This window comes from Aspergillus vadensis (assembly GCF_003184925.1).
Source record: "Aspergillus vadensis CBS 113365 unplaced genomic scaffold BO88scaffold_25, whole genome shotgun sequence".
In the NCBI taxonomy this organism is placed as follows: Eukaryota; Fungi; Ascomycota; class Eurotiomycetes; order Eurotiales; family Aspergillaceae; genus Aspergillus; species Aspergillus vadensis.
In genome coordinates, this window is record NW_020292063.1 from 87,125 (window position 1) to 109,731 (window position 22,607).

General features: G+C 51.0%; 8 protein-coding genes across 8 annotated transcripts; 4 read left to right on the top strand and 4 right to left on the bottom strand.

Moving 5' to 3' along the window:
- Positions 1-107: 107 nt before the first annotated feature.
- On the top strand, positions 108-2,462 carry BO88DRAFT_372219 (UPF0187 domain membrane protein). The gene is made up of 7 exons (XM_025704230.1): positions 108-516; positions 575-722; positions 774-858; positions 905-1,030; positions 1,081-1,430; positions 1,480-1,653; positions 1,704-2,462. The coding sequence occupies exons 1-7, from the start codon at positions 316-318 to the stop codon at positions 2,048-2,050; spliced, it is 1,431 nt and encodes a 476-aa protein (XP_025559149.1). The 5' UTR covers positions 108-315; the 3' UTR covers positions 2,051-2,462.
- Positions 2,463-2,605: 143 nt separating this feature from the next.
- BO88DRAFT_490610 (uncharacterized protein) lies at positions 2,606-3,319 on the bottom strand (the record flags this gene model as incomplete). The annotated part of the gene is made up of 2 exons (XM_025712794.1): positions 3,065-3,319; positions 2,606-3,011 (listed from the first exon to the last, which is right to left on the bottom strand). The coding sequence occupies exons 1-2, from the start codon at positions 3,187-3,189 to the stop codon at positions 2,606-2,608; spliced, it is 531 nt and encodes a 176-aa protein (XP_025559150.1). The 5' UTR covers positions 3,190-3,319.
- Positions 3,320-3,465: 146 nt separating this feature from the next.
- On the bottom strand, positions 3,466-3,995 carry BO88DRAFT_395117 (DUF167 domain-containing protein; the record flags this gene model as incomplete). Its single annotated transcript, XM_025705182.1, has 2 exons — positions 3,708-3,995; positions 3,466-3,624 (listed from the first exon to the last, which is right to left on the bottom strand). The coding sequence occupies exons 1-2, from the start codon at positions 3,924-3,926 to the stop codon at positions 3,466-3,468; spliced, it is 378 nt and encodes a 125-aa protein (XP_025559151.1). The 5' UTR covers positions 3,927-3,995.
- Positions 3,996-5,474: 1,479 nt separating this feature from the next.
- On the top strand, positions 5,475-7,111 carry BO88DRAFT_407554 (uncharacterized protein). The gene has a single exon (XM_025707465.1). It carries the CDS (start codon positions 5,768-5,770, stop codon positions 6,971-6,973), a length of 1,206 nt encoding a protein of 401 aa, XP_025559152.1. The 5' UTR covers positions 5,475-5,767; the 3' UTR covers positions 6,974-7,111.
- Positions 7,112-8,172: 1,061 nt separating this feature from the next.
- Positions 8,173-13,487, top strand: BO88DRAFT_395121 (putative SNF2 family helicase/ATPase; the record flags this gene model as incomplete). The annotated part of the gene is made up of 2 exons (XM_025705183.1): positions 8,173-10,284; positions 10,342-13,487. 2 exons carry the CDS (start codon positions 8,173-8,175, stop codon positions 13,483-13,485), a joined length of 5,256 nt encoding a protein of 1,751 aa, XP_025559153.1.
- A 508-nt stretch (positions 13,488-13,995) lies between these two features.
- On the bottom strand, positions 13,996-16,949 carry BO88DRAFT_372229 (DEAD/DEAH box helicase). Its single transcript, XM_025704231.1, has 3 exons — positions 16,490-16,949; positions 15,050-16,398; positions 13,996-15,003 (listed from the first exon to the last, which is right to left on the bottom strand). Exons 1-3 carry the CDS (start codon positions 16,913-16,915, stop codon positions 14,028-14,030), a joined length of 2,751 nt encoding a protein of 916 aa, XP_025559154.1. The 5' UTR covers positions 16,916-16,949; the 3' UTR covers positions 13,996-14,027.
- Positions 16,950-17,176: 227 nt separating this feature from the next.
- On the bottom strand, positions 17,177-19,138 carry BO88DRAFT_437931 (MFS transporter; the record flags this gene model as incomplete). Its single annotated transcript, XM_025709649.1, has 1 exon — positions 17,177-19,138. One exon carries the CDS (start codon positions 19,136-19,138, stop codon positions 17,291-17,293), a length of 1,848 nt encoding a protein of 615 aa, XP_025559155.1. The 3' UTR covers positions 17,177-17,290.
- A 1,776-nt stretch (positions 19,139-20,914) lies between these two features.
- Positions 20,915-22,600, top strand: BO88DRAFT_446223 (wax synthase family protein; the record flags this gene model as incomplete). Its single annotated transcript, XM_025710272.1, has 1 exon — positions 20,915-22,600. Exon 1 carries the CDS (start codon positions 21,026-21,028, stop codon positions 22,598-22,600), a length of 1,575 nt encoding a protein of 524 aa, XP_025559156.1. The 5' UTR covers positions 20,915-21,025.
- Positions 22,601-22,607: the final 7 nt, after the last annotated feature.

Genomic DNA, 22,607 nt, shown 5'->3' on the forward strand with positions numbered 1-22,607 from the left:
CTTTGTTTTATGGAGCTGCCCCATGTCCAATGCGTGGCAGTCGTTGGGTCTGGGATTAATAAGTTTATGTTGGCACTAGATATTAGTTAGTAGATATCCCCATCAGTGAACTCCTGACGCACCGTCCTCTCCATCGATCTTCACTTCTCGTAAATTTTCAATCATTGCTTACTTCCTTCGTTTATCACCCGTCTCCATTCCCAGATTGATCTTTCACGTTCGTTCCCGAAGGCAGGCCCTTCTTTGTTCTTAACCCCAAACCACCATCAGTCTCTCCTTTCGAATCCCAACCCACCGATTAATTTTCAGGTCAGAATGGGCGACGAAGCGAGCCACGATAACCACCTGGCACCCACCGCGGACCATGATGTGCCCACTATTGTCCCGGCAAATGAACCCAAAGAGCCACGAGGACGCTTGACACCTCGTCCTTCTTTTCTGGAGAATCTCGCCAGTTCCACAGACAGACAGTTCATGTTAGGAAGACGCAACTCCAGCGAAATTGATCGATATTTCGTATGTTAATATCAGGGTATATTGGGAGGGACCACTTGGACTAACGATAGATGTATAGCACGGACCGCGAGATCTCGATCGACACTCCAAATGGCCCATCTTTCTACGAATGCACGGCAGTATCATGCCGAAAATGATTTTGCCTCTTACCTTTGTTGCAGCTTGGGCCACCGTCATTACCTGCATTTCCAAATGGGTCCACAACAGTAGGCTTTTTCTTCGCAGATTGTGACTGGACGCTGACCAATCTTCACCAGTCGGCATCAACGATATCCTTTTGACGGTTACCGGTTTTGTGGTCAGTTTGGCGTTGTCGTTCCGCAGTTCGACGGCATATGAGAGGTATGTCTGATGCCTGACTCTTATGGATAGCTGCTAAACTCTGTAGATGGGCGGATGGAAGAAAATACTGGGCGCTCCTCAACCAGACGTCTCGCAACCTTGCGCGTACTATTTGGGTCAACACGGCAGAACGCGCAGGAGAGGAGGGCAAGGAGGACTTGCTGGCCAAACTGTAAGATGCTCCATGCTTCCTCTCATTACTAATTATGCTGATAAACGCAGGACTGCCATGAATCTCATTCTGGCGTTTGCCGTTTCCCTCAAACATAAACTGCGATTCGAACCCGATGTTGGCTACGAGGATCTAGCAGGCCTGGTTGCACACCTCGACACATTTGCCAAAGAGGCTCACGACCGCCAAGTCGTTCAACCCCCGAAAAAGACGCCCTGGAAGTCAGTCGGTGAATACCTGGGCGTTTCGTTTGCCGAGTCCAACCCGAGAAAGCTTATCAAGCGGTCCAAGAAGCCTTTGGGTCATCTTCCTCTGGAGATTTTGAACCATCTCTCCGCATATGTCGACCGGTGCATCGCCAACAATACTCTCAACATCAGTCTTCACCAAGGACAAGCCAGTACGTACCGGTCCCGATGTCTTTCAAAAATATATCGCTAACTTCCCAGTCACCGCCCTATCTACCCTGAACGAAGTCCTCACTGGCACCGAGCGCGTCCTGGACACTCCACTTCCCGCCGCATACAGCATCTCCATCGCCCAGATCGCCTGGATCTACGTTCTTGTGCTGCCCTTCCAGCTGTACGACTTTCTCGAATGGGTGACCATCCCCGCTTCCGTCGGTGAGTATCCCCTCCACTCCACGGAAATCACTAATCTAACAATATAACAGTTGCCGCCTACATCATCCTCGGACTCGCCTTCATCGGCAGTGAAATCGAAAACCCCTTCGGTCACGACGTCAACGATCTTCCCCTCGACACCTACTGCCGCCAGCTCGCCGTCGAGCTTGACATCATCACCGCCATGCCCCCGCCCAAGCTGGATGAGTTCGGCACGCGCGAGGACAACTTCGTCCTGTACCCTCTCAGCACATCCGGATACCCCGAATGGAAGGACCGCTCAGTCGAAGAGATTCGCGCCGCTCTGAGGGCCAAGGTAGTGGCCAACTACCCGTCCGCAGCGATGTCGGACGCCGCGACAATGATAGGGAGTATGCGCAGCAAGCAGTCTGTTTGATATAACAGAGGTGATGGGTTAAAAGTTTAAAAGCAAGGATGAGAGGGTAGATTGTTTTTGATTGATGTTTTGGGTGGTGTTCAAATAGCATGAGAGTCTGGTGTTCTGTTTATCATAAAAAGAGGATGATATTATGTATGGTTGGTCGGTCGGTTGGGTCGGTCATTCGTTACTACTACTATTACTACTATACCAGGTTTGGTCTTTTCGATGTGAATGAATATTTGGGAATCTTTTGGTATATCATACTTCTTGCTTAACTGGGTATATATGCATAGCTGCTATATCGTACATCACTTCGCCATGGCTGAAAATAATGTAGAATGCATGCCACAGACGACAACAACCTTCATAAAACAGACCTCCATCGCAATCGCTGAGACCATAGATCTTCCCACCATACTACTACCCGCACCACACTATCCCACAGTATACTCAATATACTCCCCCCTGGATAATCCCATCCCAGCATTAACAGAGGCCACCCACCACCCACCACCCAACACCCCATTCCCTCAAATATCACCCACACCCACACCCAGATCAAATCAGCAATCAAGGAATGAACACCTCCCCCCCACCCCCATTAACCAACGCCCCGAGATAATTCCCCTTCGCACATACCCTCCACGCCACGCTTCCCCCTCCTCCTCCTACATCACCACCACCACCACCTGATGTATTCGCACTCCCTCCAATCCACGAACTCAACGCCGCTACAACAGCCGCCGCATCGTCGCGCGGCACGCGTGTCCATACTGTGCTTCCTAACCCCCCGCTTCCTCCTCCTCCTGTTTTGTTTCCGGTAGATGAAGATGGCGGCGATATTTTGAGTATATCAATAGGGATAGTTGTTCCCGTTAATCCGAGGAATTGGGAGAGCGCGGCGGAGAGGTAGGTTCGGGCTGTGAGGGGGTCGAGGGGTGTGGATGTGGAGGATGTGGTCGGGGGGTTATTTATTCTAGACGAAATTAGTCAAATCGTAGGTATAAGCGAAGAAGGAATGGCACGTACAATTGGAGTTTCAGGTATGTCCATGTTGGTGTGCGCGAGGTGAAGTGGATGGTTTTGGGGGTGGAGGAGGATGATGTTGTGGTGGAGGATTTGCGTTTGGAGGGTGTGGTTGTTGTTGTTGACATTGTGTTTTTTCTAGGTGATGGTGTTGTAGTAGAGAGAGAATGTGGGTATGTATGTAGAGGGTGAGGACTGAAGTAGGTAGGTAAAGAGGAATTGCTTGGATTAAACTGGGGATATGCGATGCGATGCGGGCGGAGAAAGTTGAGAAAAGAAAAATCCCCGTGATGTGATGTCACGGCCGGCGGTGTCGCGCTTGCGGGAGCGATATTAACAACAGTCACCGCTAGAAGATAGATTAAATACCAACTAAAAAAAATTATATATATGCATATAAGCATTTATTTCTGCATAACAGCCCCCTCTAATATCCCCCGCGCCCTCCGTAAATAATCATCTTCGCTGTTCTTCCCGATATCCAGCTCCGAAATAGCAAGGGTCTTTTCTCGGGATTTTAATCCACGGATCACTTCTACGTTGGATTTGGGGACTTGGAAAATCTATTCGCATTATTATGATTAACTGTTTCATGAAATTGAAAATAGAATCTAGGTAATAGTGGATGAGAGAGGTGTGTGCTCACCTGCGCCATAACACGCGACACGGCTGCATTCGCCTCGCCTTTCCTGGGTACTGCTGCGACGCATACATCTACCCTGTCTGCTGTGATAGAGGTTATGCCTTCGCGGTTGTTTGAGGCGTTTGGCTTTACGTGGCAGGATATTTGGAGGGTGTAGAGAGGATTGTTGGGTCGGGATTTGGTGGTTGCGGATTGGATTAAGCGGAGGAGGGGGGTGGACATTGCTGGTTTGGTTGTCAGATGTGTGAGGGTGTGGAGGGGTGTATGTTGGAAGATGGGTTTGAAGTGGTGGTGGATGTTTGGAGTAGATGTAGTTGTCTGGTGGATGATGGATTGCGGGTTACAGAGAAAGTACTATATCTGGGGCCGATTATTGGCTGTGAGATGCGGGATGCATATGGCTCCGATTAGGTCATTTGGTGCCCTACTAACTAACCATCTACACTACTCATGACATTATGATGCCAATTGCAATGGGAGCTATATTATTTGTAGGCGTTTGGATCACTACTATGGTAAAATTGGTTACTACTGTAGACTGCCTCATACTGCTTGCTCTCTATCCTAAGACCTCCGGCTGAGCGATCAGCTACAGCTAGAGCTACAATGCAATAACCTCATATCAAGCTGATACACACCCAGTGTTACTCCATATAACTCCCATCAATCCAATTGTTCAATTCTGAACATACCAAACCACACCTCACAGCCAACTGCTTCACCAACTTGTCCACCCCCAGCCTCTTGTGAGGGCATTAACAGCGAACACCCCAGCCTGCAATACAGAACAAAGCAATTCCGTATTGAGTCACAATACCTAACCCAGCCGCTGCATTCAATCACCATTGAGCCACAGAAGCAACAATAGGGACCCACCCAAGAACAAAGACCGATGTATTGATACCTTTGTTACTACGGGGCCCCAGGTTTCAAGGTGGACCCTGTCACAGAGGTAGATCCAGCCTCCGGGATTCTGATTGGCCAAGTCAGATCTATAAGACTCAGTGACTGCTAATTGGCGGCTGGTGCACTGGGGCACGCAGTCAGATCTGTCATGAGTAGTTCGCAGTCAGATGTGATTTTGGGGATATTGACTTAACGATGCTAAATGATGGCTTCAGTAAATTATATGCTTTGCGGAATTGCGTATGCAAAGATAATTCGAATGTAGGCATGATTAGATCCGTTGGATAGAGCTGCGTCTGCTCAATCGCTCATCTTCAGCGGAGACCAAAACGATCGTCAGGGCCGTAGAAACGGCCGTCCAAAAGCATCATATAGGATACTTCGAAGAGCTCGACAGAGCATCCCGAGTGAATTCCTCTCCTCCATTCGAACAATGAAGTTCTGCTCATGGACCATACCTTATGTAGAGCTCTATGCCAGCCCCTCTATTAATTGTATGTTGTTAAATAGACAATGGTCCCCCGGAACACCAAACGACTTAGTCGAACATCTTCCTCTTCTTTTCCTCTTGCGAGTTCTCCAGCCAGTTCATCTGCTTCGTGCACAGTCTATCTGTCATTTCGTGCTTTTCTCCGTTTGATTTCGTTCGTGGATAGTACCAATCCTCAACTGCGTGCCGGTTCAAGGCTTCTTTTCTCTCATTCAGTCTTCCGGAAAAGGCTTCCCTTCTCGAAATCGTTCTCAATCAAGACATTCAGCTGCGTGGCTGTTTCAAGGCTTCGCTGTTCTAACAAAGCCTTTCAGAAAAGGCATCTCTTCTCTAAAAGTTCTCAATCAAGACGACACATAACCATCTTTCACGATGGCCATTCTCTCGACTGAAAGTACCAATACTTTCGAGGACATGTTGAAACAGAACTTTGCAATGAGTTAGTATACATCCGCAGTTGGGATCAAGAGACTAACAAGTACCAGTGCATGCTTCGTTTCAAGAATCCGTTCAATCTACTTACCGTGAGGCCTGCCAAGCCCAAGCCGACTCAGGCGACTTTACTTCTTTCCATCCTGAGCAGCAAGACTGGTCGTGGGACAATCTGCCGGACATCCTTTATCAGCTCAAGCCCACTGGCCCTAAGAGCAAGATCGAACCGCCAGATATGCCCTACCCCATTAACGGAAAGCTCCTGCGGGACATTCCCGTCCTGCCTGATCACATTGCCTCCGACGTTGACGAGTTTCGCGTGGAAGCTTGGATGCGTCTCGATAGACGGATCCGCCTCAGCGATATCACTGATCGCATGAGCCCCGAATTTCGCATCGCCCCCAATGCACTGCAGCAGCGCGGCGGACGGTTCAGACAGGCATTCGGCATGTTGGCATGGGACTCAGGCAATAAGTTGAGTCGTGAGCTTGAGTCTAAATTGATTCAGACCTTGATGGAGCACGGCATTGACCCCAACCTTAATACCACTCGGGGACTTACTCCCGGCTTGATCAGTCCAGCCCTAGGTGAAGCCGGCGGACGGATCCCTCTCCCACCTACCTACACATTGGAGAAGCGCAAGAAGCGCAAGCGGTGTATGCGGGCTACTGGGCCCAAGAAGCCAAAGAAGATGCCCAAGGCACAAGAGCAGATGCTTGTCAATACAGCAAAAGAAGCTCTGCGAGTCTTTCAGTATGTCGGACCAGCCCCATCTCAGGATGGAACCGGCAGCGGAATTCCTGCCACCACTGAAACCACACAATTTATGATGCCCGGTGAAAGCGTGTTCGCAGTTGAGATGCCTGCTCCCGACACATTTCCCGTCCCAGTTACCGCTATTGTTCCTGATGTGGACGAATCGAATGTCAAGGAGGACTGGCCAATGCTTGATGCGGTCCAGGTCGAGCCACTGTACAAGCTTGTCCCCGCCGAACAGCACCTTGACCAGCCAACTGGGCCACTGCCCGTGTTCCGGGGTGAGGTCCCGGACATGGAACTTCCTGGCACCGTGTGCCCGATGGACCTTGACATGACCTTGGGTGCGAAAAACCCATGGAGCGACGGTTACCAAGTCCTGGAGACGATTGGCCATTGGACGAAGGTCGAGGTAAAGTCAACCAACGGCCTGAAGTCAGGAAAGTCGGGCAATCAAACACTCTTCAACCCATGTGAAGAGATGCAGCTCCCGACTACAGCCACGGCGCCGTGTTGTGCAGACATCAAGGCAAGGCAGCCAACAGGCGGGCTGTTCCTGATGAAGCCGCCTCTGGCCCTGGATGCATTGCCGAACCCTTACCAGGTCGCTTTGTTCAACCATTGCCTCCGGGAGTTGAATGTCGGGGAATCTTGTGTCTTCAATTTGCCATTTTTTGGCCCGTGAACAAGCTTCACAATATCGGTCTTAGGCCGTTCAATTTGATTGTTTCTGCGCCCGTCTGACGCTTTTTAGTTGATTTGTTGTTCTGTATTTTAATTTCCTCTTCCGTTGTTATTCTGTTTCCCTTTCCCTCCCCTTTCGTTTTCTTTTCTTTTCTTTTCTTTTTTTTTTCTTTTCTTTTTTTTTTTTTTTCTTCATTTGTTAATAGGAGTTTTTCAGGTCTTGTTCAACAGCGAATGAGAGAGGTCGAGATAAGGTTGGGCGCCAAGATGGCTGCCGCGGTTGGTTTGGCTTTGATTTGAATCTTTATTTGTTCTTGCAGTATTTGTTGCGCGCAGCCGGAAAGGAGTTAACATGAAGCGAATACCCTCGGTGTACTGTTACTTGATGTTTATTAGGCAGTCAGGCAGAGATAATCAATGCTTCTTCATGCAAAATAAGCTTGCGATCGCATTAGCCTCACACTCTGTTCAGATGATGCTGTCTGACAGCTTCGCATCACGGAGAATATGTGAGCCTGGAAGCTTCCTGCCAAGGATAATCTTCATAGTAGAGATACCCCCAGCCGGATTTGCATGGCATCATCCATATGATGCATCCAAAGGGTCTGAGGGATCGGCGGGTTCCGCATACACGGCGATATCTCTCCGACGTCAGGCTCGTGCGGAGTGAGTTGCACGGGTCTCGCCATTACGGAGTCTGTTCATGCAGGAGAGAACCACAGGTCACGATAAGTTCCTATATCAGATAATTCTTCATTTCCTCTTCATTTTCACATCATCTCCACTTTTCTACTTTAATACTTCTCCTGCTGAATAACCAGATTGGTCATCACCTCCTTGGTGGGGTGATCACCGACCGCCTTGGCTGCCGGCAGAAACAACTAAAATCATTATCTCCGCCTTATTAGACGCGTTGTTCCTGTAGCCTCGTCGCCTCGTTGTTGCGCGCTTTCAGCGCGTGCTCTTGTTTTGATTTCCTGCTTATCTGGAAGCTATTCTTCCGCTCGCTCATTTATCCTTGCTCCTCTATTTAGCGATAATATGCGTGGCTGGTGAAGTGATCAAGCACCGGAGATGCTATATCCACCCGGCCGTTTTGAGACTTTCTCAGGCACCGGAAATGCTTGTTTAAGAGTGCTGGAGTATTTTGAGAATCCCACCACTGCTGATATCTAAAGCCAGCTTGGCTGGCCCGTTGAAATGGAGCCTGGCGGAGACCCTCTCGATTGGACGGTCGAGGAGGTGGTGCAATTCCTGTGTCGAAATCCCCAGACACCATGGTCTCGGTCTTCATCGCGTGCTCCACGACCGGACCCTGTCACATTTGAAGCTACGCTTCGGGAGAATGAAATCACCGGTGAGGTGCTACTGCATGATGTAGACAAAGAGACTTTACGGGAAGACCTTGGAGTGAGAGCTCTTGGTCATCGTAGCTCTATACTCATGGCAATCCGCTATCTCCAGCGAAAGAGTCTCAAGTTCCAGGAATCCAGAAATTTAGGCGGTTTGTCTGAAGATCACGTCGACTATGCAAGCCCGGTTGTTCCTCGACTAGACCCTTCAGTGTACCGTTTGCCCCCGTCTCATGAGGTGACACCACAACGAGCGCCTCACCAAAGTCCTCATCTTCAGACTCCTTCCTCCAAGGTCCCACCGCAGCAGCCTTCTGGAGATCGCCCCAAAGCTGTTGCTGAACGTAGAGCTGGTCCTGTGGAGCACCATAATTCAAGCGAGACTGCAAGCCGCCCTGCTACTGTTCAGCGAACTGAGGAAAACATCCCATCAACTGCAGAACAACCACCCGAAAGACGCATTCGGCCTGGGGAAGATTTGATTGTCGATGCTCATGGCAAGAAACGAAGAAAGCTCAATCTTAGTGCCTTGGCTCAGGATGAGTCTGACCATCATGTCTCAAAAAAGACAAGCAGACATGAAAGTCCCAAAGAGTGGTACATGGGTCCGGAAGAGATGAATGTTTCCAGACTTTTTTATGCTTCTGACTCAGACTACGACCCAGAAGAGAGTGGTCGGACCTTCTCAATAATCGGCTCCAGACTTCCAGCTGGCCAGCGCAGATTCGTGAATCAGAGACTTCTCTATTTTCTCAAGCAGCGGCCTGTGAAGTTAAGCTCCACCCAGTCAGCTTTGATTCCCTATCGAGACTTGACCAAGCAGAAGAGTAAACCGTCGAGGAAGGAAGTAGTCATAGGCCCTAGCAGCCCAAGGGCTTGCACTTTGTATACTGTGGATAATGGCAGAGTCATAGTCTCCAAAGACGAACTACAGAAGTGGCCGCAATTGGTTCAGTCGGAGAAGGCCGATAACGGAGGCGCAAAGGACCATGACCCCTTTGCCTATTTGTTACAAAAATACCCAGCACAGGACGACGATGATGATGGCCTTGATATCTTTCCGCTATATGGAGACTCAGGATCAGAGGGAGAGTTCGATGACGACATATGGCAGGAGATTGAGGATGAACGCCAGGAACCATTGCCGCGGCAAACAACCCTTACATCTGCTGAAATCAAAGCTATCATTGCAAGTTGCATTTCAGATTATGAGAACAAGTGGCTGCAAGATGGAAAGAAAAAGGAAGAGCCAAAGGCACGAAGAATTTGGTTATCTTCCAGGAGAGGCAAAACCACTAATAAACAAATCAAGACATTCACACGCGATATCAATCTTCTAGAACGACGTCTACGTGTATTCACGAAAGCGATAGAGGAAGGTGAATATGCATCCCGAAAAGAGCTACAAGTACAGTGTCGAAGCCTGGAGAATACTGTCATCAACATCCAGAGGCAGAAGTGGCTTATATCCGTTCTTGAACTCGAGAAGTGTCCTCCGAAGATGGCTATCCCTGTGAGGCCTTTGCCTCCCAAACGGCAAAGCATAGACGAGGATGGAGAGTCACTCGGCTCGGACACCGATAATGGCCCTTTTGATGACGACTCTCTTGAGGACTTCATTGAGGATGACGACTCTGTCGTCGATCACGTCGAAGATGACGTTTTCCGTCAAAGCCCTACTCCTTCGTCGGACGACGATGATGTTATTAGTCCTTCTGGACGAAGGCGGAAATTCAGGGCTAGAGCACATCCTTTCGTCGTGTCCAGTTCTCCCTCTCCTCCGCCAATTCCTGAAGGGCCAATAGAAACTATTGATTTGACCGGCGATGATCCACTGTCTGAAGAGGATGATTTTACCGTCGAGACGCCCCCGCTGAACCCAGCGCGACAGACGCCGCAATCTGAACACGTCGTGTCAAGAGAAATCTCTCCTGCACCAAGGCTTCCTCCTAAAGTGTATGTCGAGATACCGAAAACCGAAATACCATCACCATCGAAACAAGATGGCATTGCACAGTCTGCAAGTTCCCCGAGGCCTCACATAGACAAAGTAGTGGACCTACCCGAGATCAACGATTTTGACAAACTCAAAGGCATCGCTTGGAGGCTCCTGGAAGAGCGCTCTGATCGATGCAGACTCCTGGCAAAGTTGATAGCATCACTGGCAGATGAAGAACGACAGAGATTGGCTAGGATGGTTCCGACATATGACGTAGAACGCCTGCAACACCTCACAAACCATGCTTTGAACAGGCTGTCTAGAGGCAAGGACACATTGCCTCATTCGAAACCTGATGAGGCTACATTTGTCTTGCGCACGGCTTCACTCTTTATTTCATGGATAAATTGCGCTCATTATCTCGTGAAGGGCTTCCCAAAAGCCCATGTTTGGGAGGCAAAAGCGCGTATCACGGATTTTCCCGAGTTTTACAAGGAACTCTCCTGTCGCTTGGATGCGTATCAAACCTGGGATTTAAACCGGCAACAGACCGCCATGGCTGATTTTGACTCACCCCACAAGAAAAGGAAACGTGAAGTGAAGGAGAGCCAAGCCGCAAAAATGAATCAAGAAAACGCCAAACTTCGTGTTGCTATTCAAGAGAGGTTGAGGCAGAAGCTTGAACGCAAACTGGAAAGCATGGGCGTCAGTAATACTGATGCCAGTCGCCAGGCTGTCAGCTTTGGCGATCCTGTCATTTACTTGGACCCTCATATCGGACAGCGTGTCAAACCTCATCAACTGCATGGCATCCAATTTATGTGGCGAGAGCTGACTGAAGATGGTGGAAAGCATCAGGGCTGTCTGCTAGCTCATACAATGGGCTTGGGTAAAACGATGCAGGTCATCTCCCTCCTTGTGACTATAGCTAATGCGGCTGCTTCTGAGAACCCTTGCATAAGGGAGCAAATTCCAGATGACCTCCTTCGATCCCAGACCCTTATTCTGTGTCCGTCGTCACTGATCGAGAACTGGTACGAAGAGTTCATCATGTGGACCCCTAAGGATTCGGCCATCGGGCCCGTGAACAGAATTACCAGCTCGGCTTCTTTATCGGAAAGACTGGATACGGTGGCCTCTTGGAATGAAGAAGGCGGAGTACTTCTTATCAGCTATGACATATTTCGGACATGGATTCATAATAAAGAAACAAGCAAGAGAGGCCAACCTCTTACGGAAGAGCAGCACGAGAACATCAAGAAGTGGCTTCTAGAAGGAGCCAACATAGTTGTTGCTGATGAAGCTCATAAAATGAAGAATCCCCTTTCTGGCATTACTCTTGCGGCCATGCAGTTCCGCTCTCAGAGTCGCATTGCATTGACGGGCTCTCCTCTTGCCAATAACCTTGTGGATTACTTTACTATGGTCAACTGGATTGCAAAAGGCTATCTGGGAGAATTCACAGAGTTCAAGGCTAACTTTGTGGAGCCTATCGAGGAAGGGTTGTACGTGGACAGCACACATAGCGAGCGGCGACGGTCTCTTGTGAAGCTTCAGGTCTTGAACAAGATCCTTGAACCAAAGATCAACAGGGCCGATATCTCTGTTCTCGAGGGCAGCATGCCTCCCAAGGTCGAATTCGTCATTACTGTTCCGTTAACGGATGTGCAAAAGTCCGCATACGATCTATACGTGCAGTCGGTTCTAGAAGGCAGCGAAGATGTCAGCAGGATGAAGCTACTGTCTTGGCTAGCTGTTCTAGGTCTCTGCTGCAATCACCCAGCTTGCTTCAGAGATAAGCTGCTCAGCAGAGCCAGCGAGGCTCAGAAGCTCGATAGATTGCTAGACGGCGCCGCAATCGAACCAGCCCCGGGTGACGAGCCTATCACGCAGCTGGGTCTGGACGTTGAAACTCTCGTGTCAAAACAAGAGCAGCTCTTCTCCACTGTGTCTGACATGGGTGCAGCAACACTATCCTGTCGAGCCGAGATTCTGAACAGGATCATCGCAGAGTCCGTCCGAGCTGGAGATAAGGTACTTGTGTTTTCCCACAGCATACCTACACTCAACTACGTCGAGAACGATATCCTCAAGGCGTCTCGTTGGAAATATTGCCGTCTAGACGGAAGCACTCCAATCGCCAACCGACAACATGCCACCAAGCTATTCAATCAAGGGTCTGCAGAGGACGTGTACCTGATCTCCACCCGTGCTGGTGGCCTCGGCCTAAACATCTTCGGTGCTAACCGTGTCATCATCTTCGACTTCACATTCAATCCCGTCTGGGAGGAACAAGCCGTCGGACGTGCCTACCGCTTAGGCCAGAAGAAGCCCGTCTTCGTCTACCGATTCATCGCAGGCGGAACTTTCGAGGAAGTCATGTACAACAAAGCCGTCTTCAAAACCCAACTTGCCTTCCGTGTCGTCGACAAGAAAAACCCAATCCGCTTAGCCACCAAGTCCCTCGGAGAGTACCTCTTCCCAGCGAAGCAAACACCCCAACAAGACGTAACAGAGTGTCTCGGGAAAGACCCAGAAGTCCTCGACAGAATCATCCGCGCGGACGCTCAATCCGATGAAAACCAGCGACTAATCCGCAAGATCAAACTCACAGAGCTGTTTCAAAAAGACGACAACGACAAGTTGACCGAGGACGAGAAAAACGCTGCCCAGCAGCAACTCGATGACGAGCGGTTAAAGCGTACCAACTACGAAGCTTATCAGAAGATGATCATCGAAAGACAAAGAATGGTCTTAGCACAGGGCTCCGTGCCTTATGGCCTACCTCCACAAATGCATTTCAGCCCACTACCGTCTCAACGTCCTCCACAACCCTTTACCCCTCAGCCATCGGCACCTGCACCCCAGCCCACCATCCCAGCTAGTGCACACAACGTTGGCCCTCCGGCTCTGGCTCCAGACACGAGCATCACACAACAAGCTCCACAAACACCCATGGCGATCCCCGGCCTAACGATGACCAGTCCTGACCAATCCCATGCCCACCCTCATCCTCGAAGCACTCCTGCGGCGCCTGGAAATAGCACACACTCCAACACCTCTGCTCTTGCCCAAAACACCTCTGCCACAGCTACATCAGCACAGCCTACTTACGGCGGCAGCGGCGGCAGTACTACCGAGAGCTCAAGCGCAATAAGAGATCACTCAGAGCCACCGCAAGATTTGCAAGACCAGAATAAGCCGAGCTGCAGGCCTCAGTGAGGATTTTCTGTACTACTTTTCTTTGCACATAATATCAATCCTACATACACCCCGAATCGCAGCAGAAGACTACCACATTCCTCATTACAGTACATACCTTACACTTTCCCCATTTATCCATCCCCCCTCCCCAACGAGAGAAAGGATAGGATAACATACCTCCCATTCTTGTCCCTATTTGGCGTTCCCTTCGAGATTGTATTGTATTAGCGAATGGCATCTCTTGCTGCGCCAGCCCTCTTCATCCTTTCTTTGTATTTTTTTTCTTCTTTTTTTATCTTACCTCAGTCTTTGTGTTCTATACATAGATTTAATGAGAATGATGAATATGGATTAGGATGGGTATGCTAGTAGTAGTACATTTGGTGAGAATCCTAAGTGAGAATAAGTGTCATGAAAGTGAATAGGATATGAAGAAAGTATCCCCGGAGGGAAGAATTAACAATTATCACCACACAGAAACCGATTACAACGCTAGAAACAAGGAAATCAAAGTATTTATCCCTAAGCCAGAGAATGTGGGAAGCCACTACGAAAGAATTCTATTTCAACAACTTTTCCAAATCCGCCACCCTCGTCGCTCTATCATCAACCTTCTTCCTCGTCGCCGTCTCCCTGAACGCCTCGAGCATCAACTTCCGCTTATTCTCCTGAATAGCCAGTACGCGATCCTCGATACTATCCTCCATGACGAGTCGCCAAACGGTCGTTTCGCGCGTCTGACCGAGTCGGTATACACGGTCGACGGCTTGATCTTCGATAGCGGGAGCCCACCAGCTATCGCACAGAATAGCCTGGTTAGCTGCTACGAGGTTTAGGCCGACGCTGCAAACGCTCAAGCTAGCAAGGAGGACGGTGCAGGATGGGTCGGTGGAGAAGCGCAGGGTGGAGTTGTCGCGGCTGATAGAGGACATTTTGCCGTCGATGCGGGCAAAGCCGATGCCGTGGCGGAGGAGGTGAGGTTCGATGAGGTTGAGGAAGGAGGTCCATTGGCTGAAGATGACGGTTTTGGTTCCGGATGCTTGGCCCTGTGCTGTGAGGATTTTGATCAAGGCTTCGATCTTGCTGCTGGGATTGTCGGGATCGGCGTCCACGGTGTCGGTGCTTTCGCCCATTTCGACGGCGGGAGAGACTAGGGTTGCGGTGTCTGGGATTTCGGCACGGCACATGGGGCATTTGTGTTGGCGTTCGATGACCTGTTCGATGCAGGATCGGTCGAAGGCGTGTGCGCAGGCGGTGATTACGGGTTGTTCAAGGTCGTCGAGGCAAATGGGGCAGGTTTCTTGGCTTTCGATGCGGATCTGGAGCATGTCTTGGAGGGCTTTGATGTTTTCGGGGGTTAGGGGGACGACTTTATTGTTTTCAAGGAGGTCGGCGAGCTTGTCGAGGCGGTTTTTGCACAGGGCCCAGTGGTTGCAGACTTGTCGGAGACGGAGGATTACTTCGAGGAGGTGAGAGTAGTTGGTGCTGGTTTTATCTTTGGATTTGAAGTCCAGGAGCATCCCTTTGGCCTCGGATCTACTGGTGTTAGATGTATATCAAGGAAGGTGGTTGCAATACGTACTGGAACATGTCGTATTTCTCTTGCTCGTGCGGGTGGAACTTGATGCGCAGGATACGGGATGTGAGGGGTGGCAAACGCAGGTTCACAAAATTCATGTCCTTCCTGCGGCGTAGGCAGATAGTTGTCATCAGGGCTTGGAGTAGAAGGCGGGAATCGGGGTCTCCGGACAACAGAGGCCGTATCAGGACACTGTTGAAGACGGCCAGATCCTCGAGGCCACCAGTCAGTCTCAGAAAGCGCACCTGGGAGTAGAGGTCCTTGAGTGTGTTGACAATGGGCGTTCCTGTGAGGGTCCATCGCGAGCCCGCTCTTAGGTTACAAGCTGCCAGGGCACCCTTGGACCGTGGGTTGCGAATGGTATGTCCTTCGTCGAGGACGACACGGCGCCAATGAATGGAGAAGAGGCCTTTCTTAGGTGGTGCTTTGGAATTCGGGCTGTACTCCATGGCCAGGGCACCATAGCTTGTAACAACCACATCATACTGGTCAAGATTGCTCGCTTCCCTCTTCCCCTGCCCGTGGTATATCAGCACCTTCGGGGCTTTGTCGCTATGAGTATGAACAAGCGCCTGGTTTCGCCAATTACTCATCACACCAACTGGAGCCACGATCAGCGTGGTCCTGGAGGACTCCGGAGTCTTGGGCTGGGAATTGAGCAGTATCAGTGAAAGGATTTGGATGGTCTTGCCCAGTCCCATATCATCAGCGAGTATACCCCCGCTCGCAAGAGGCGGAGCCTGCGTCATAGAGTAATTGGTAGCAATGTTGGTGTACTTATTCCCGTTCTTCTTCCAGAGCTGCACGACATCGCCCCCATCGCCAGGGAGACCCGGATTCTCTTTAGCAATCATCCAAGCAAGCCCTTGACGCTGATACGGAAGAAGCTCTGTCGCCAGAGCAGCCGGCGACTCCGCCATTGGCATATTCTCCAAGTCAGATTCCTTCATGCCAAAGTCCTCTGCGACATGGCCGATATCGCGTGGATTGAAAGTGCTGCTCTGGCCGATAAGTTCCTCCAGGTTCTCGCCTTCAACGAGCCCTTCCCCAGTGAAGAGATTCGAATACCCCAATACATTCTCACCTTGGAACTGCTTCCCTTTGCCCTTAGCAAGCGATCTAGCCTGCTTCGCTGCCTCCTTTCTCGCCTTCTCCCGCTCCTTCTCCAATTTCTTCTCATTGCGCTCATTCTGCTTGAACCCTCCGAGAGGCAGATTATCCATCTCCATCCGACTCTTCAGCGCCTGTCTCGCCTCTGGCTGACTAGTCCCGAACAGCTTCAGAACAATAGGACAATCAAAAGCGCCAATCACACCGGTCAAGACTCCATCAACGACAAGAGATCTATCATCCTACACCACCCCAAGGCAGAAACCGCACCATTAAACTTAGCCCCAAATAACCTCAAACTACACAATACAATTTAACATAAAAACTACTTACCAAATACTTCGCCAGCTTCGCCGCCACCGTGCGCGGAATATGGCCAATCTGCTGCCCCATAACATTATCCACGCGGATCGCATTCGAATCATACGGGTTCCCGGGGTCGCGCACAACGCGAACATGTTCCCCGATCGTAGCATGTCCGCGATAGTACCGCACGCCGACAATCTTGGCTTTCAGGTCGCCATAATGAATGTACGTGGACACATCATCACCGGCATCTTGGCTTCCTTGAATGAGATCTGTTGCGAGGGCGTCGTCTTCGTCCTCGCCTGATTGGCTGAGGGGCACAAAAGACGTGTCTTGGCCGAAGCGTTGACCGGTGGTGGTGCGTGGAGTGGGATGGTGTCGCGTGTTGTTGACGGCTTCGTCGGTGGTGAGATCTACCTGCTCGAAGGAGCGTTTCCCTGGGGTGCGACCCATGATGGGGGATGGTGGTGGCGGAGATGAAGGGAGGGGATGACGAAAGTTGATAGATAGAATCGGGGATGTCACTGATAAGTTTACTCGATAAGAAGTGGAGAAACGCGCTAAATCGCGGCCCCATGTGACTTGGGTGGATACTACTCTATACTTTAAGTGACGGGCAGTTGCTTCATTCATTGTAGGATATTACCGAGAAGATCTATTCTATTCTCTGCTTTACCCATTGTATTTCTGGAGCGTAAGATTTAATGCATATCTACCATTCTATATACGATAACGCTAGCCATGCAACTAACCGCACACTAATATTAAGTCCCGATGCCAAGATGGTTTGAGGTTCAACACACACAATACATTTACAGGAGCGACTGTTTACTCTTTAAACGAGTCACGAGTGTTCACTCGATCAACATCATACGGATTTCCCTCGTACACAGACTCTGCCTTTGCAGAGCCCGGTCGACGCGACCCTTGCGACGCTATCGAACGGGTCCGGGCGGCGTCTTCGGCTGTCACAGCAGGGAGATCACCGAGTCGCGACTTCTCCCCGAGTGTGGACGAAGAGGCCTGAACCGGCGATACTTCTGTCTCTTTCTCTTCTGTCTCTTTTTCTGTAATATCCTTATCTGGCTCCGGCTCACGATTGTCTCGCGTGCTTTGCTCCATCAGTCTCCTCATAAAGGCATCCGACTGCGCCGAGTATTTGCACCTGGTTCGAATCGCCGGGCCGTATTTGTAGAATAGGAAAGGAAAGGGGACACATGCCAATGCCAGAAATGCGGGAATGCTGGAGGCCCAATGGACCCCAAGGTTGTGGTACATGTAGGTCGTGAAGAGCGGAAAGACGGCGCCAAAGATTGAGCGCAGAACGGAATTGGCGGCCAACACCGAGGCGGCGAAGATGGTGTAGGCGTCGATCAGGTAGTTCATCAAACTGAGGAAAACCAGCACCATGCCGAACCCGAAAGGCACGCAGGCCGCGATACTCGCCATGAAGTGGATCGAAGGGTAATTCGTCCAGGCGAACCAGAAGAGGCCCAAGGGAATCATCACCGACGCCATCAGACACGGAGGCAGACGCGCTTCTGGAGGTGCAAATCCCTTATGAGCTTCATCAGTTCTTTCGTACCGTTTGTTGTCCCAGATGCTGTACAGAACTGCCATGTTCATGCCCACCATGACCCCCAGGAATGATAGACCAGAGACACCCTGGTTCCAGCCGCGCAGCTCCTCGTACACAATGGGGAATGCTGCGAACATCATGTACAATGTCCCGTAGATGATTGCCATGTAGACGGAGAGTAGGAAGACAATCGGTTCACGGAACAGAAGAAGCCACGGCCGCGACAGCGCTGTCTTGAAGACGGTGGAATAAGGGACCTTCCCCTTCTCTGCCTCGGTCTTACTTAAATGGATCTTCCCCGTCACCTTGGTCAGCTTCTTTGCGCGCTGCTGTAATAACACCGGAGCGTAGGTCTCCGGCACCACCAGGCTACCGATGATCCAAAGAAGACCGGAGAAAGCAGCCAGGAATCCCATCACCCACTTCCATCCCGCGTTCATCCCCAGGAAGCCTCCGCAAACCGGGCCGATGGTTGGACCCATAAACGGCGCTGCTGCGAAGATACTCATAGCCAACCCCCGCTGTTTCGCGGGGAACAAATCCGCTACCACTCCTCCGGCATTTGTCAGGGGGGACGATCCAAATGCGCCCGCGAAGAAGCGTAGGATGATGAGGGTCGCGATGTTCTTGGAGCCGGTGATGCCGGCATTGAACGCCGCGAGCCCACAATAGCTGACGAAGAAGAGGTATTGCCGGCCCCAGAGCTCGCTCATGGGGGCCCAGAGCAGAGGGCCGATTGCGAAGCCCAACACGAAGAGCGAAATGCCGAGCGTGGCCACCTCAGTGCCCACATGAAAGCTTTCCATTATCTGCTCGACTCCTCCACTGTAAGCCGACGAGACCAAGGACACGGCGAGCGTAGCCCAAGCCACAGTTATCGTATACAGCCATTTGCGCCAGGCGGGGAAGTTCATGGGATTCCGAGGATCATTCGGAATCCAAGTGACGAGGTATGGGTCATCATCAGTGCCAGAGCCCTCCCATGGATAGTCGAGGATTTCTTGGGTGAGCACGCCTTGGTCGAGCAGTAGGCGCCAATAAGATATTCGGTTGTGCATGGCCGGCTCCCCGGCAGCCGGGAGATTGTCACCAGCCATGCTCGGTGATGCTTTTCGTTTGCAAGAAAAATGGCAGCCAGTACACGGTGGATGAAGGAATCAAACCACAAATAAACAGTCACTACTCGAGGAAAGAAAAAACTCGAGATTATATATCTTGGGGGCCAACTGGGACCAACCCTGTATTCATGGCCACTGACTAATGGAAAGAAGCAAACCGACCATGAGAAATACACCGAAGAGGCTAGTTGTTTAGGAGGATTCTGCAGCCTCTAATAACGAGGAAGCTGGCGATAGAGCAGCTGATCCCAGATTGCGCAAACCCAATAACCGACACCGATATTGGGCTCCCCATATGGGCTATGGGCGAGCACGAGCGCCGTGCATCTTCCAATCATCATGCGGAAGGGAGCCCCAGATAATGGGGAGCACCAGGTTCCAGTCGAGACGAGCATGACAACATTGGATGGACCGACGAATTAGTGTGAACCAGGTTGTGTGGGATTCCTGTGCATAAGAGCTGGTCGCATAAAACATACTCAATCCGGCGATCGATTCCTGGTTTGGAGGCCCAAGCATGAATGGTTCAGGCATATGGTTGGTGGAATGCCCTCAGTGCACAAGGATGCATGCTCTTGAATGCATAAGACGGGGACGGAATACGAGAGGAACCGAAGCCACGCGAGAAGGGCGGCTTTAGCCGACCGATGTTTGAACGGCTTTGTGAGTCTGAAGGATGAAGAAATCCATCGTCCTGTCGATTATGCTGATGAATCCATTCATGCGTAGCTTGAGGGCACTCTGACCAAGCATCTCGCATATCTGTGCATTTTGTGAATAATGAAGGAGAATGACGGACAATATGAAGTGACGAGCCATGGAATGGTGAGATTAGAAGGAGGGTCCATGATCTCTCCATCTTGGTCTCTAGTCTCTACTAGTCTACCCCAGATGGGAGAGAGTCATTCGGGGTCTCCGGCTCCATATGCGAGATCCACTCATTCGGTCATTGATTCATCAATTCTCTGGCTAAAATTTTTAGCTGTTTGCTCGACCATCTCGGGATCTGATGCTTACATCCTCTTCTCAAATCCCGCATAAAAGCACTCGGTAGTGCTTCCTAGCAATTGTGGATGACCTTGTCTCCCTGCATTCTTGCACGAAACGTGAATCCCTCCAGGTTTCACAACGTCAATGCTATATTTCGACTCAAAAAAGCGCATCTCTGACTAACGATCTTTAATTGGGTATCACACTGGGAATTCTCAGGCTTTTATAGTAGCAGGGTTTCTGAGTTGGACACCGCAATGCTTCCAACTGCAAACTGGCATACCGCTATTAGTGCTTGTCCAGACAGGCCAGATATATTCCGATCGGATACTACTAGCCAGGGATTTACTGGATCATGTTGCTGTTCCAGTTCCAGTAGCGACGCCACAGCCAGGATCGACCCTTGGAATGGACTCTCACAGGATCTTCCCGGCTTCGATACCCCTGGGCAAGCAACGTGCGGGATGGTTACCGATCCATTTTCTCTCCGTCTGAAGCAACGGTCGCACTTTAGAAAAGAAGCTCGAAACTACGCAGCAACTAATTATACTTTGAAACATAGGTGGCCTTATATTTATCCCGACCCTAATAGTTCTGCAGATCGGATATGTTAGATGTGAGGGCCTTTTTCTGACACTCAACAAATGAACAACTCAAAAGGAAAAAGCAAACGCGGCCAGGACCGGCCCGCGGTCAGCGTGGCGATCCCTTGCCTTGCAGCATCGCGATGACTTCGTCGCCACCCGATGGAGTATCCTAACTAATCTGGGCTTCATGGTTTCTTCATAGTCCACCTAATATTATTCTATAGTTTTATCTCGTTTTATTTTACTTCTCTCTTTTCTAGTCTTATCCCTAGATCCGGCCATCGGAAGGATGGCCGCCTCTCAATCACCTTTTTCATACCGCCGCCTCATCCACGACAATGAAGCTCAGTTCGAGTCCCTCATCCAAAATGGCCAAGTGAAGCCCGTGCTCTTATGGCATCTGATACTACCACTTGTGCTGTCCATTCTAGCGCTCCTTGTCCCACATCACAAAGGTGGTCGCTATGTTCGTCCCCTGGTGCTGGCGTGCGTCATAGGCATCACTGGCAATGTTCTCCAGCATCGACGCATGCTCACGGGAGGTAATGGCTACATGGCCGGTCTTATTCCCGTATGGAGCACCATCTGGGCCGCGACGATTCTTCTCTTCCGCAATGTTGAGCGCGACTTCAAACGCCTGGAGCGCCGCCCATTATCATCTATCGCAGCTGTCCCAAATGGTGATGCGGCCAACGGTCATGCCAAAGAAACAAAAGGCATAGACACCACCAACAACAGCAGCACTGAATCTGTCATATGGCAGCCATACCCGTGGAATCTCTCTCACCGTATCAACTGGGTCACAAGCGTGGCCACCAGCATGCGCGGGCCCGAATGGAACTGGCGCATCTCCTCCATGGGCGCCTTACCAGCCTCAGTCCAGGCACAGCTCAACAACACCTCAGAGCATCATGAAGAAAAAGCAAACGCAACTACTCCTCCAGAGCCCATCACCATGCGCGCTCGTTTCCGCACCACACTCACCCTCTTCCTCCAATCCTACCTCCTCCTCGACCTAATCAAACTCCTCATGATCCGCGACCAATACTTCATGGGCAGCGTATCTCCTCCCGCACCACCCCCCTTCCCCTTCCACCACCTAACGCCCTACCCCCTCCTCATCCACATCTACCGCTGTCTAGTAACAGCCACCGGCGTCTTCGCCGCCCTCAACTACGTGACATGCCTAAACCCCCTCATCTTCGGCGGCCTCTCCCTCGCCTTCCCCAACGCCGCCAAATCCCTCACCTCGGTCCCCCTCTCCGCTCCCTACCTCTACCCCCCAGCCTTCGGGCCCTTCCTCACCCCGATCCTCGACCACAGTCTCGCCGGCTGCTGGAGCCTCTGGTGGCACCAGCTCTTCCGCTACGGCTTCGTCTCCGCGGCCCACTGGCTCCTCTCTCTCCTCCCCTCCCGTCTATCATCTTCCCGCCCAGTCCGCCGTACACTCACTGCTTTCGTCGCCTTCTCTCTCAGCGGCCTCGTCCACGCCTCCGGCAGCTACGTCCAGAACCGCGAGACCCATCCTCTTGCGGGTCCCTTCCGCTTCTTCATTCTCCAGGCGGTAGGGGTTCTCGTTCAAGGGTTGATTTCTCCGTTATGGTTGTGGATGCCGCGGCCGGTAAGACGGGCTTGTAATGCTCTGTTTGCGGTGACCTGGTTGTTTGGGACGGCGGGGCCCTTGGTGGAGGATTTCTCAAGGGGTGGGTTGTGGCTTACGGAGCCGTTGCCGGTGAGTTTGTTGAGGGGTTTGGGGATTGGTGTGCATGATGGGGATCAGGGGTGGTGGTGGTGGAGTGGGAAGTGGTTTGGGAGGTGGGATGGAGGGGGAGGATTTTGGGATAGGGGGGTGAGGATTTATTGATGGGTTA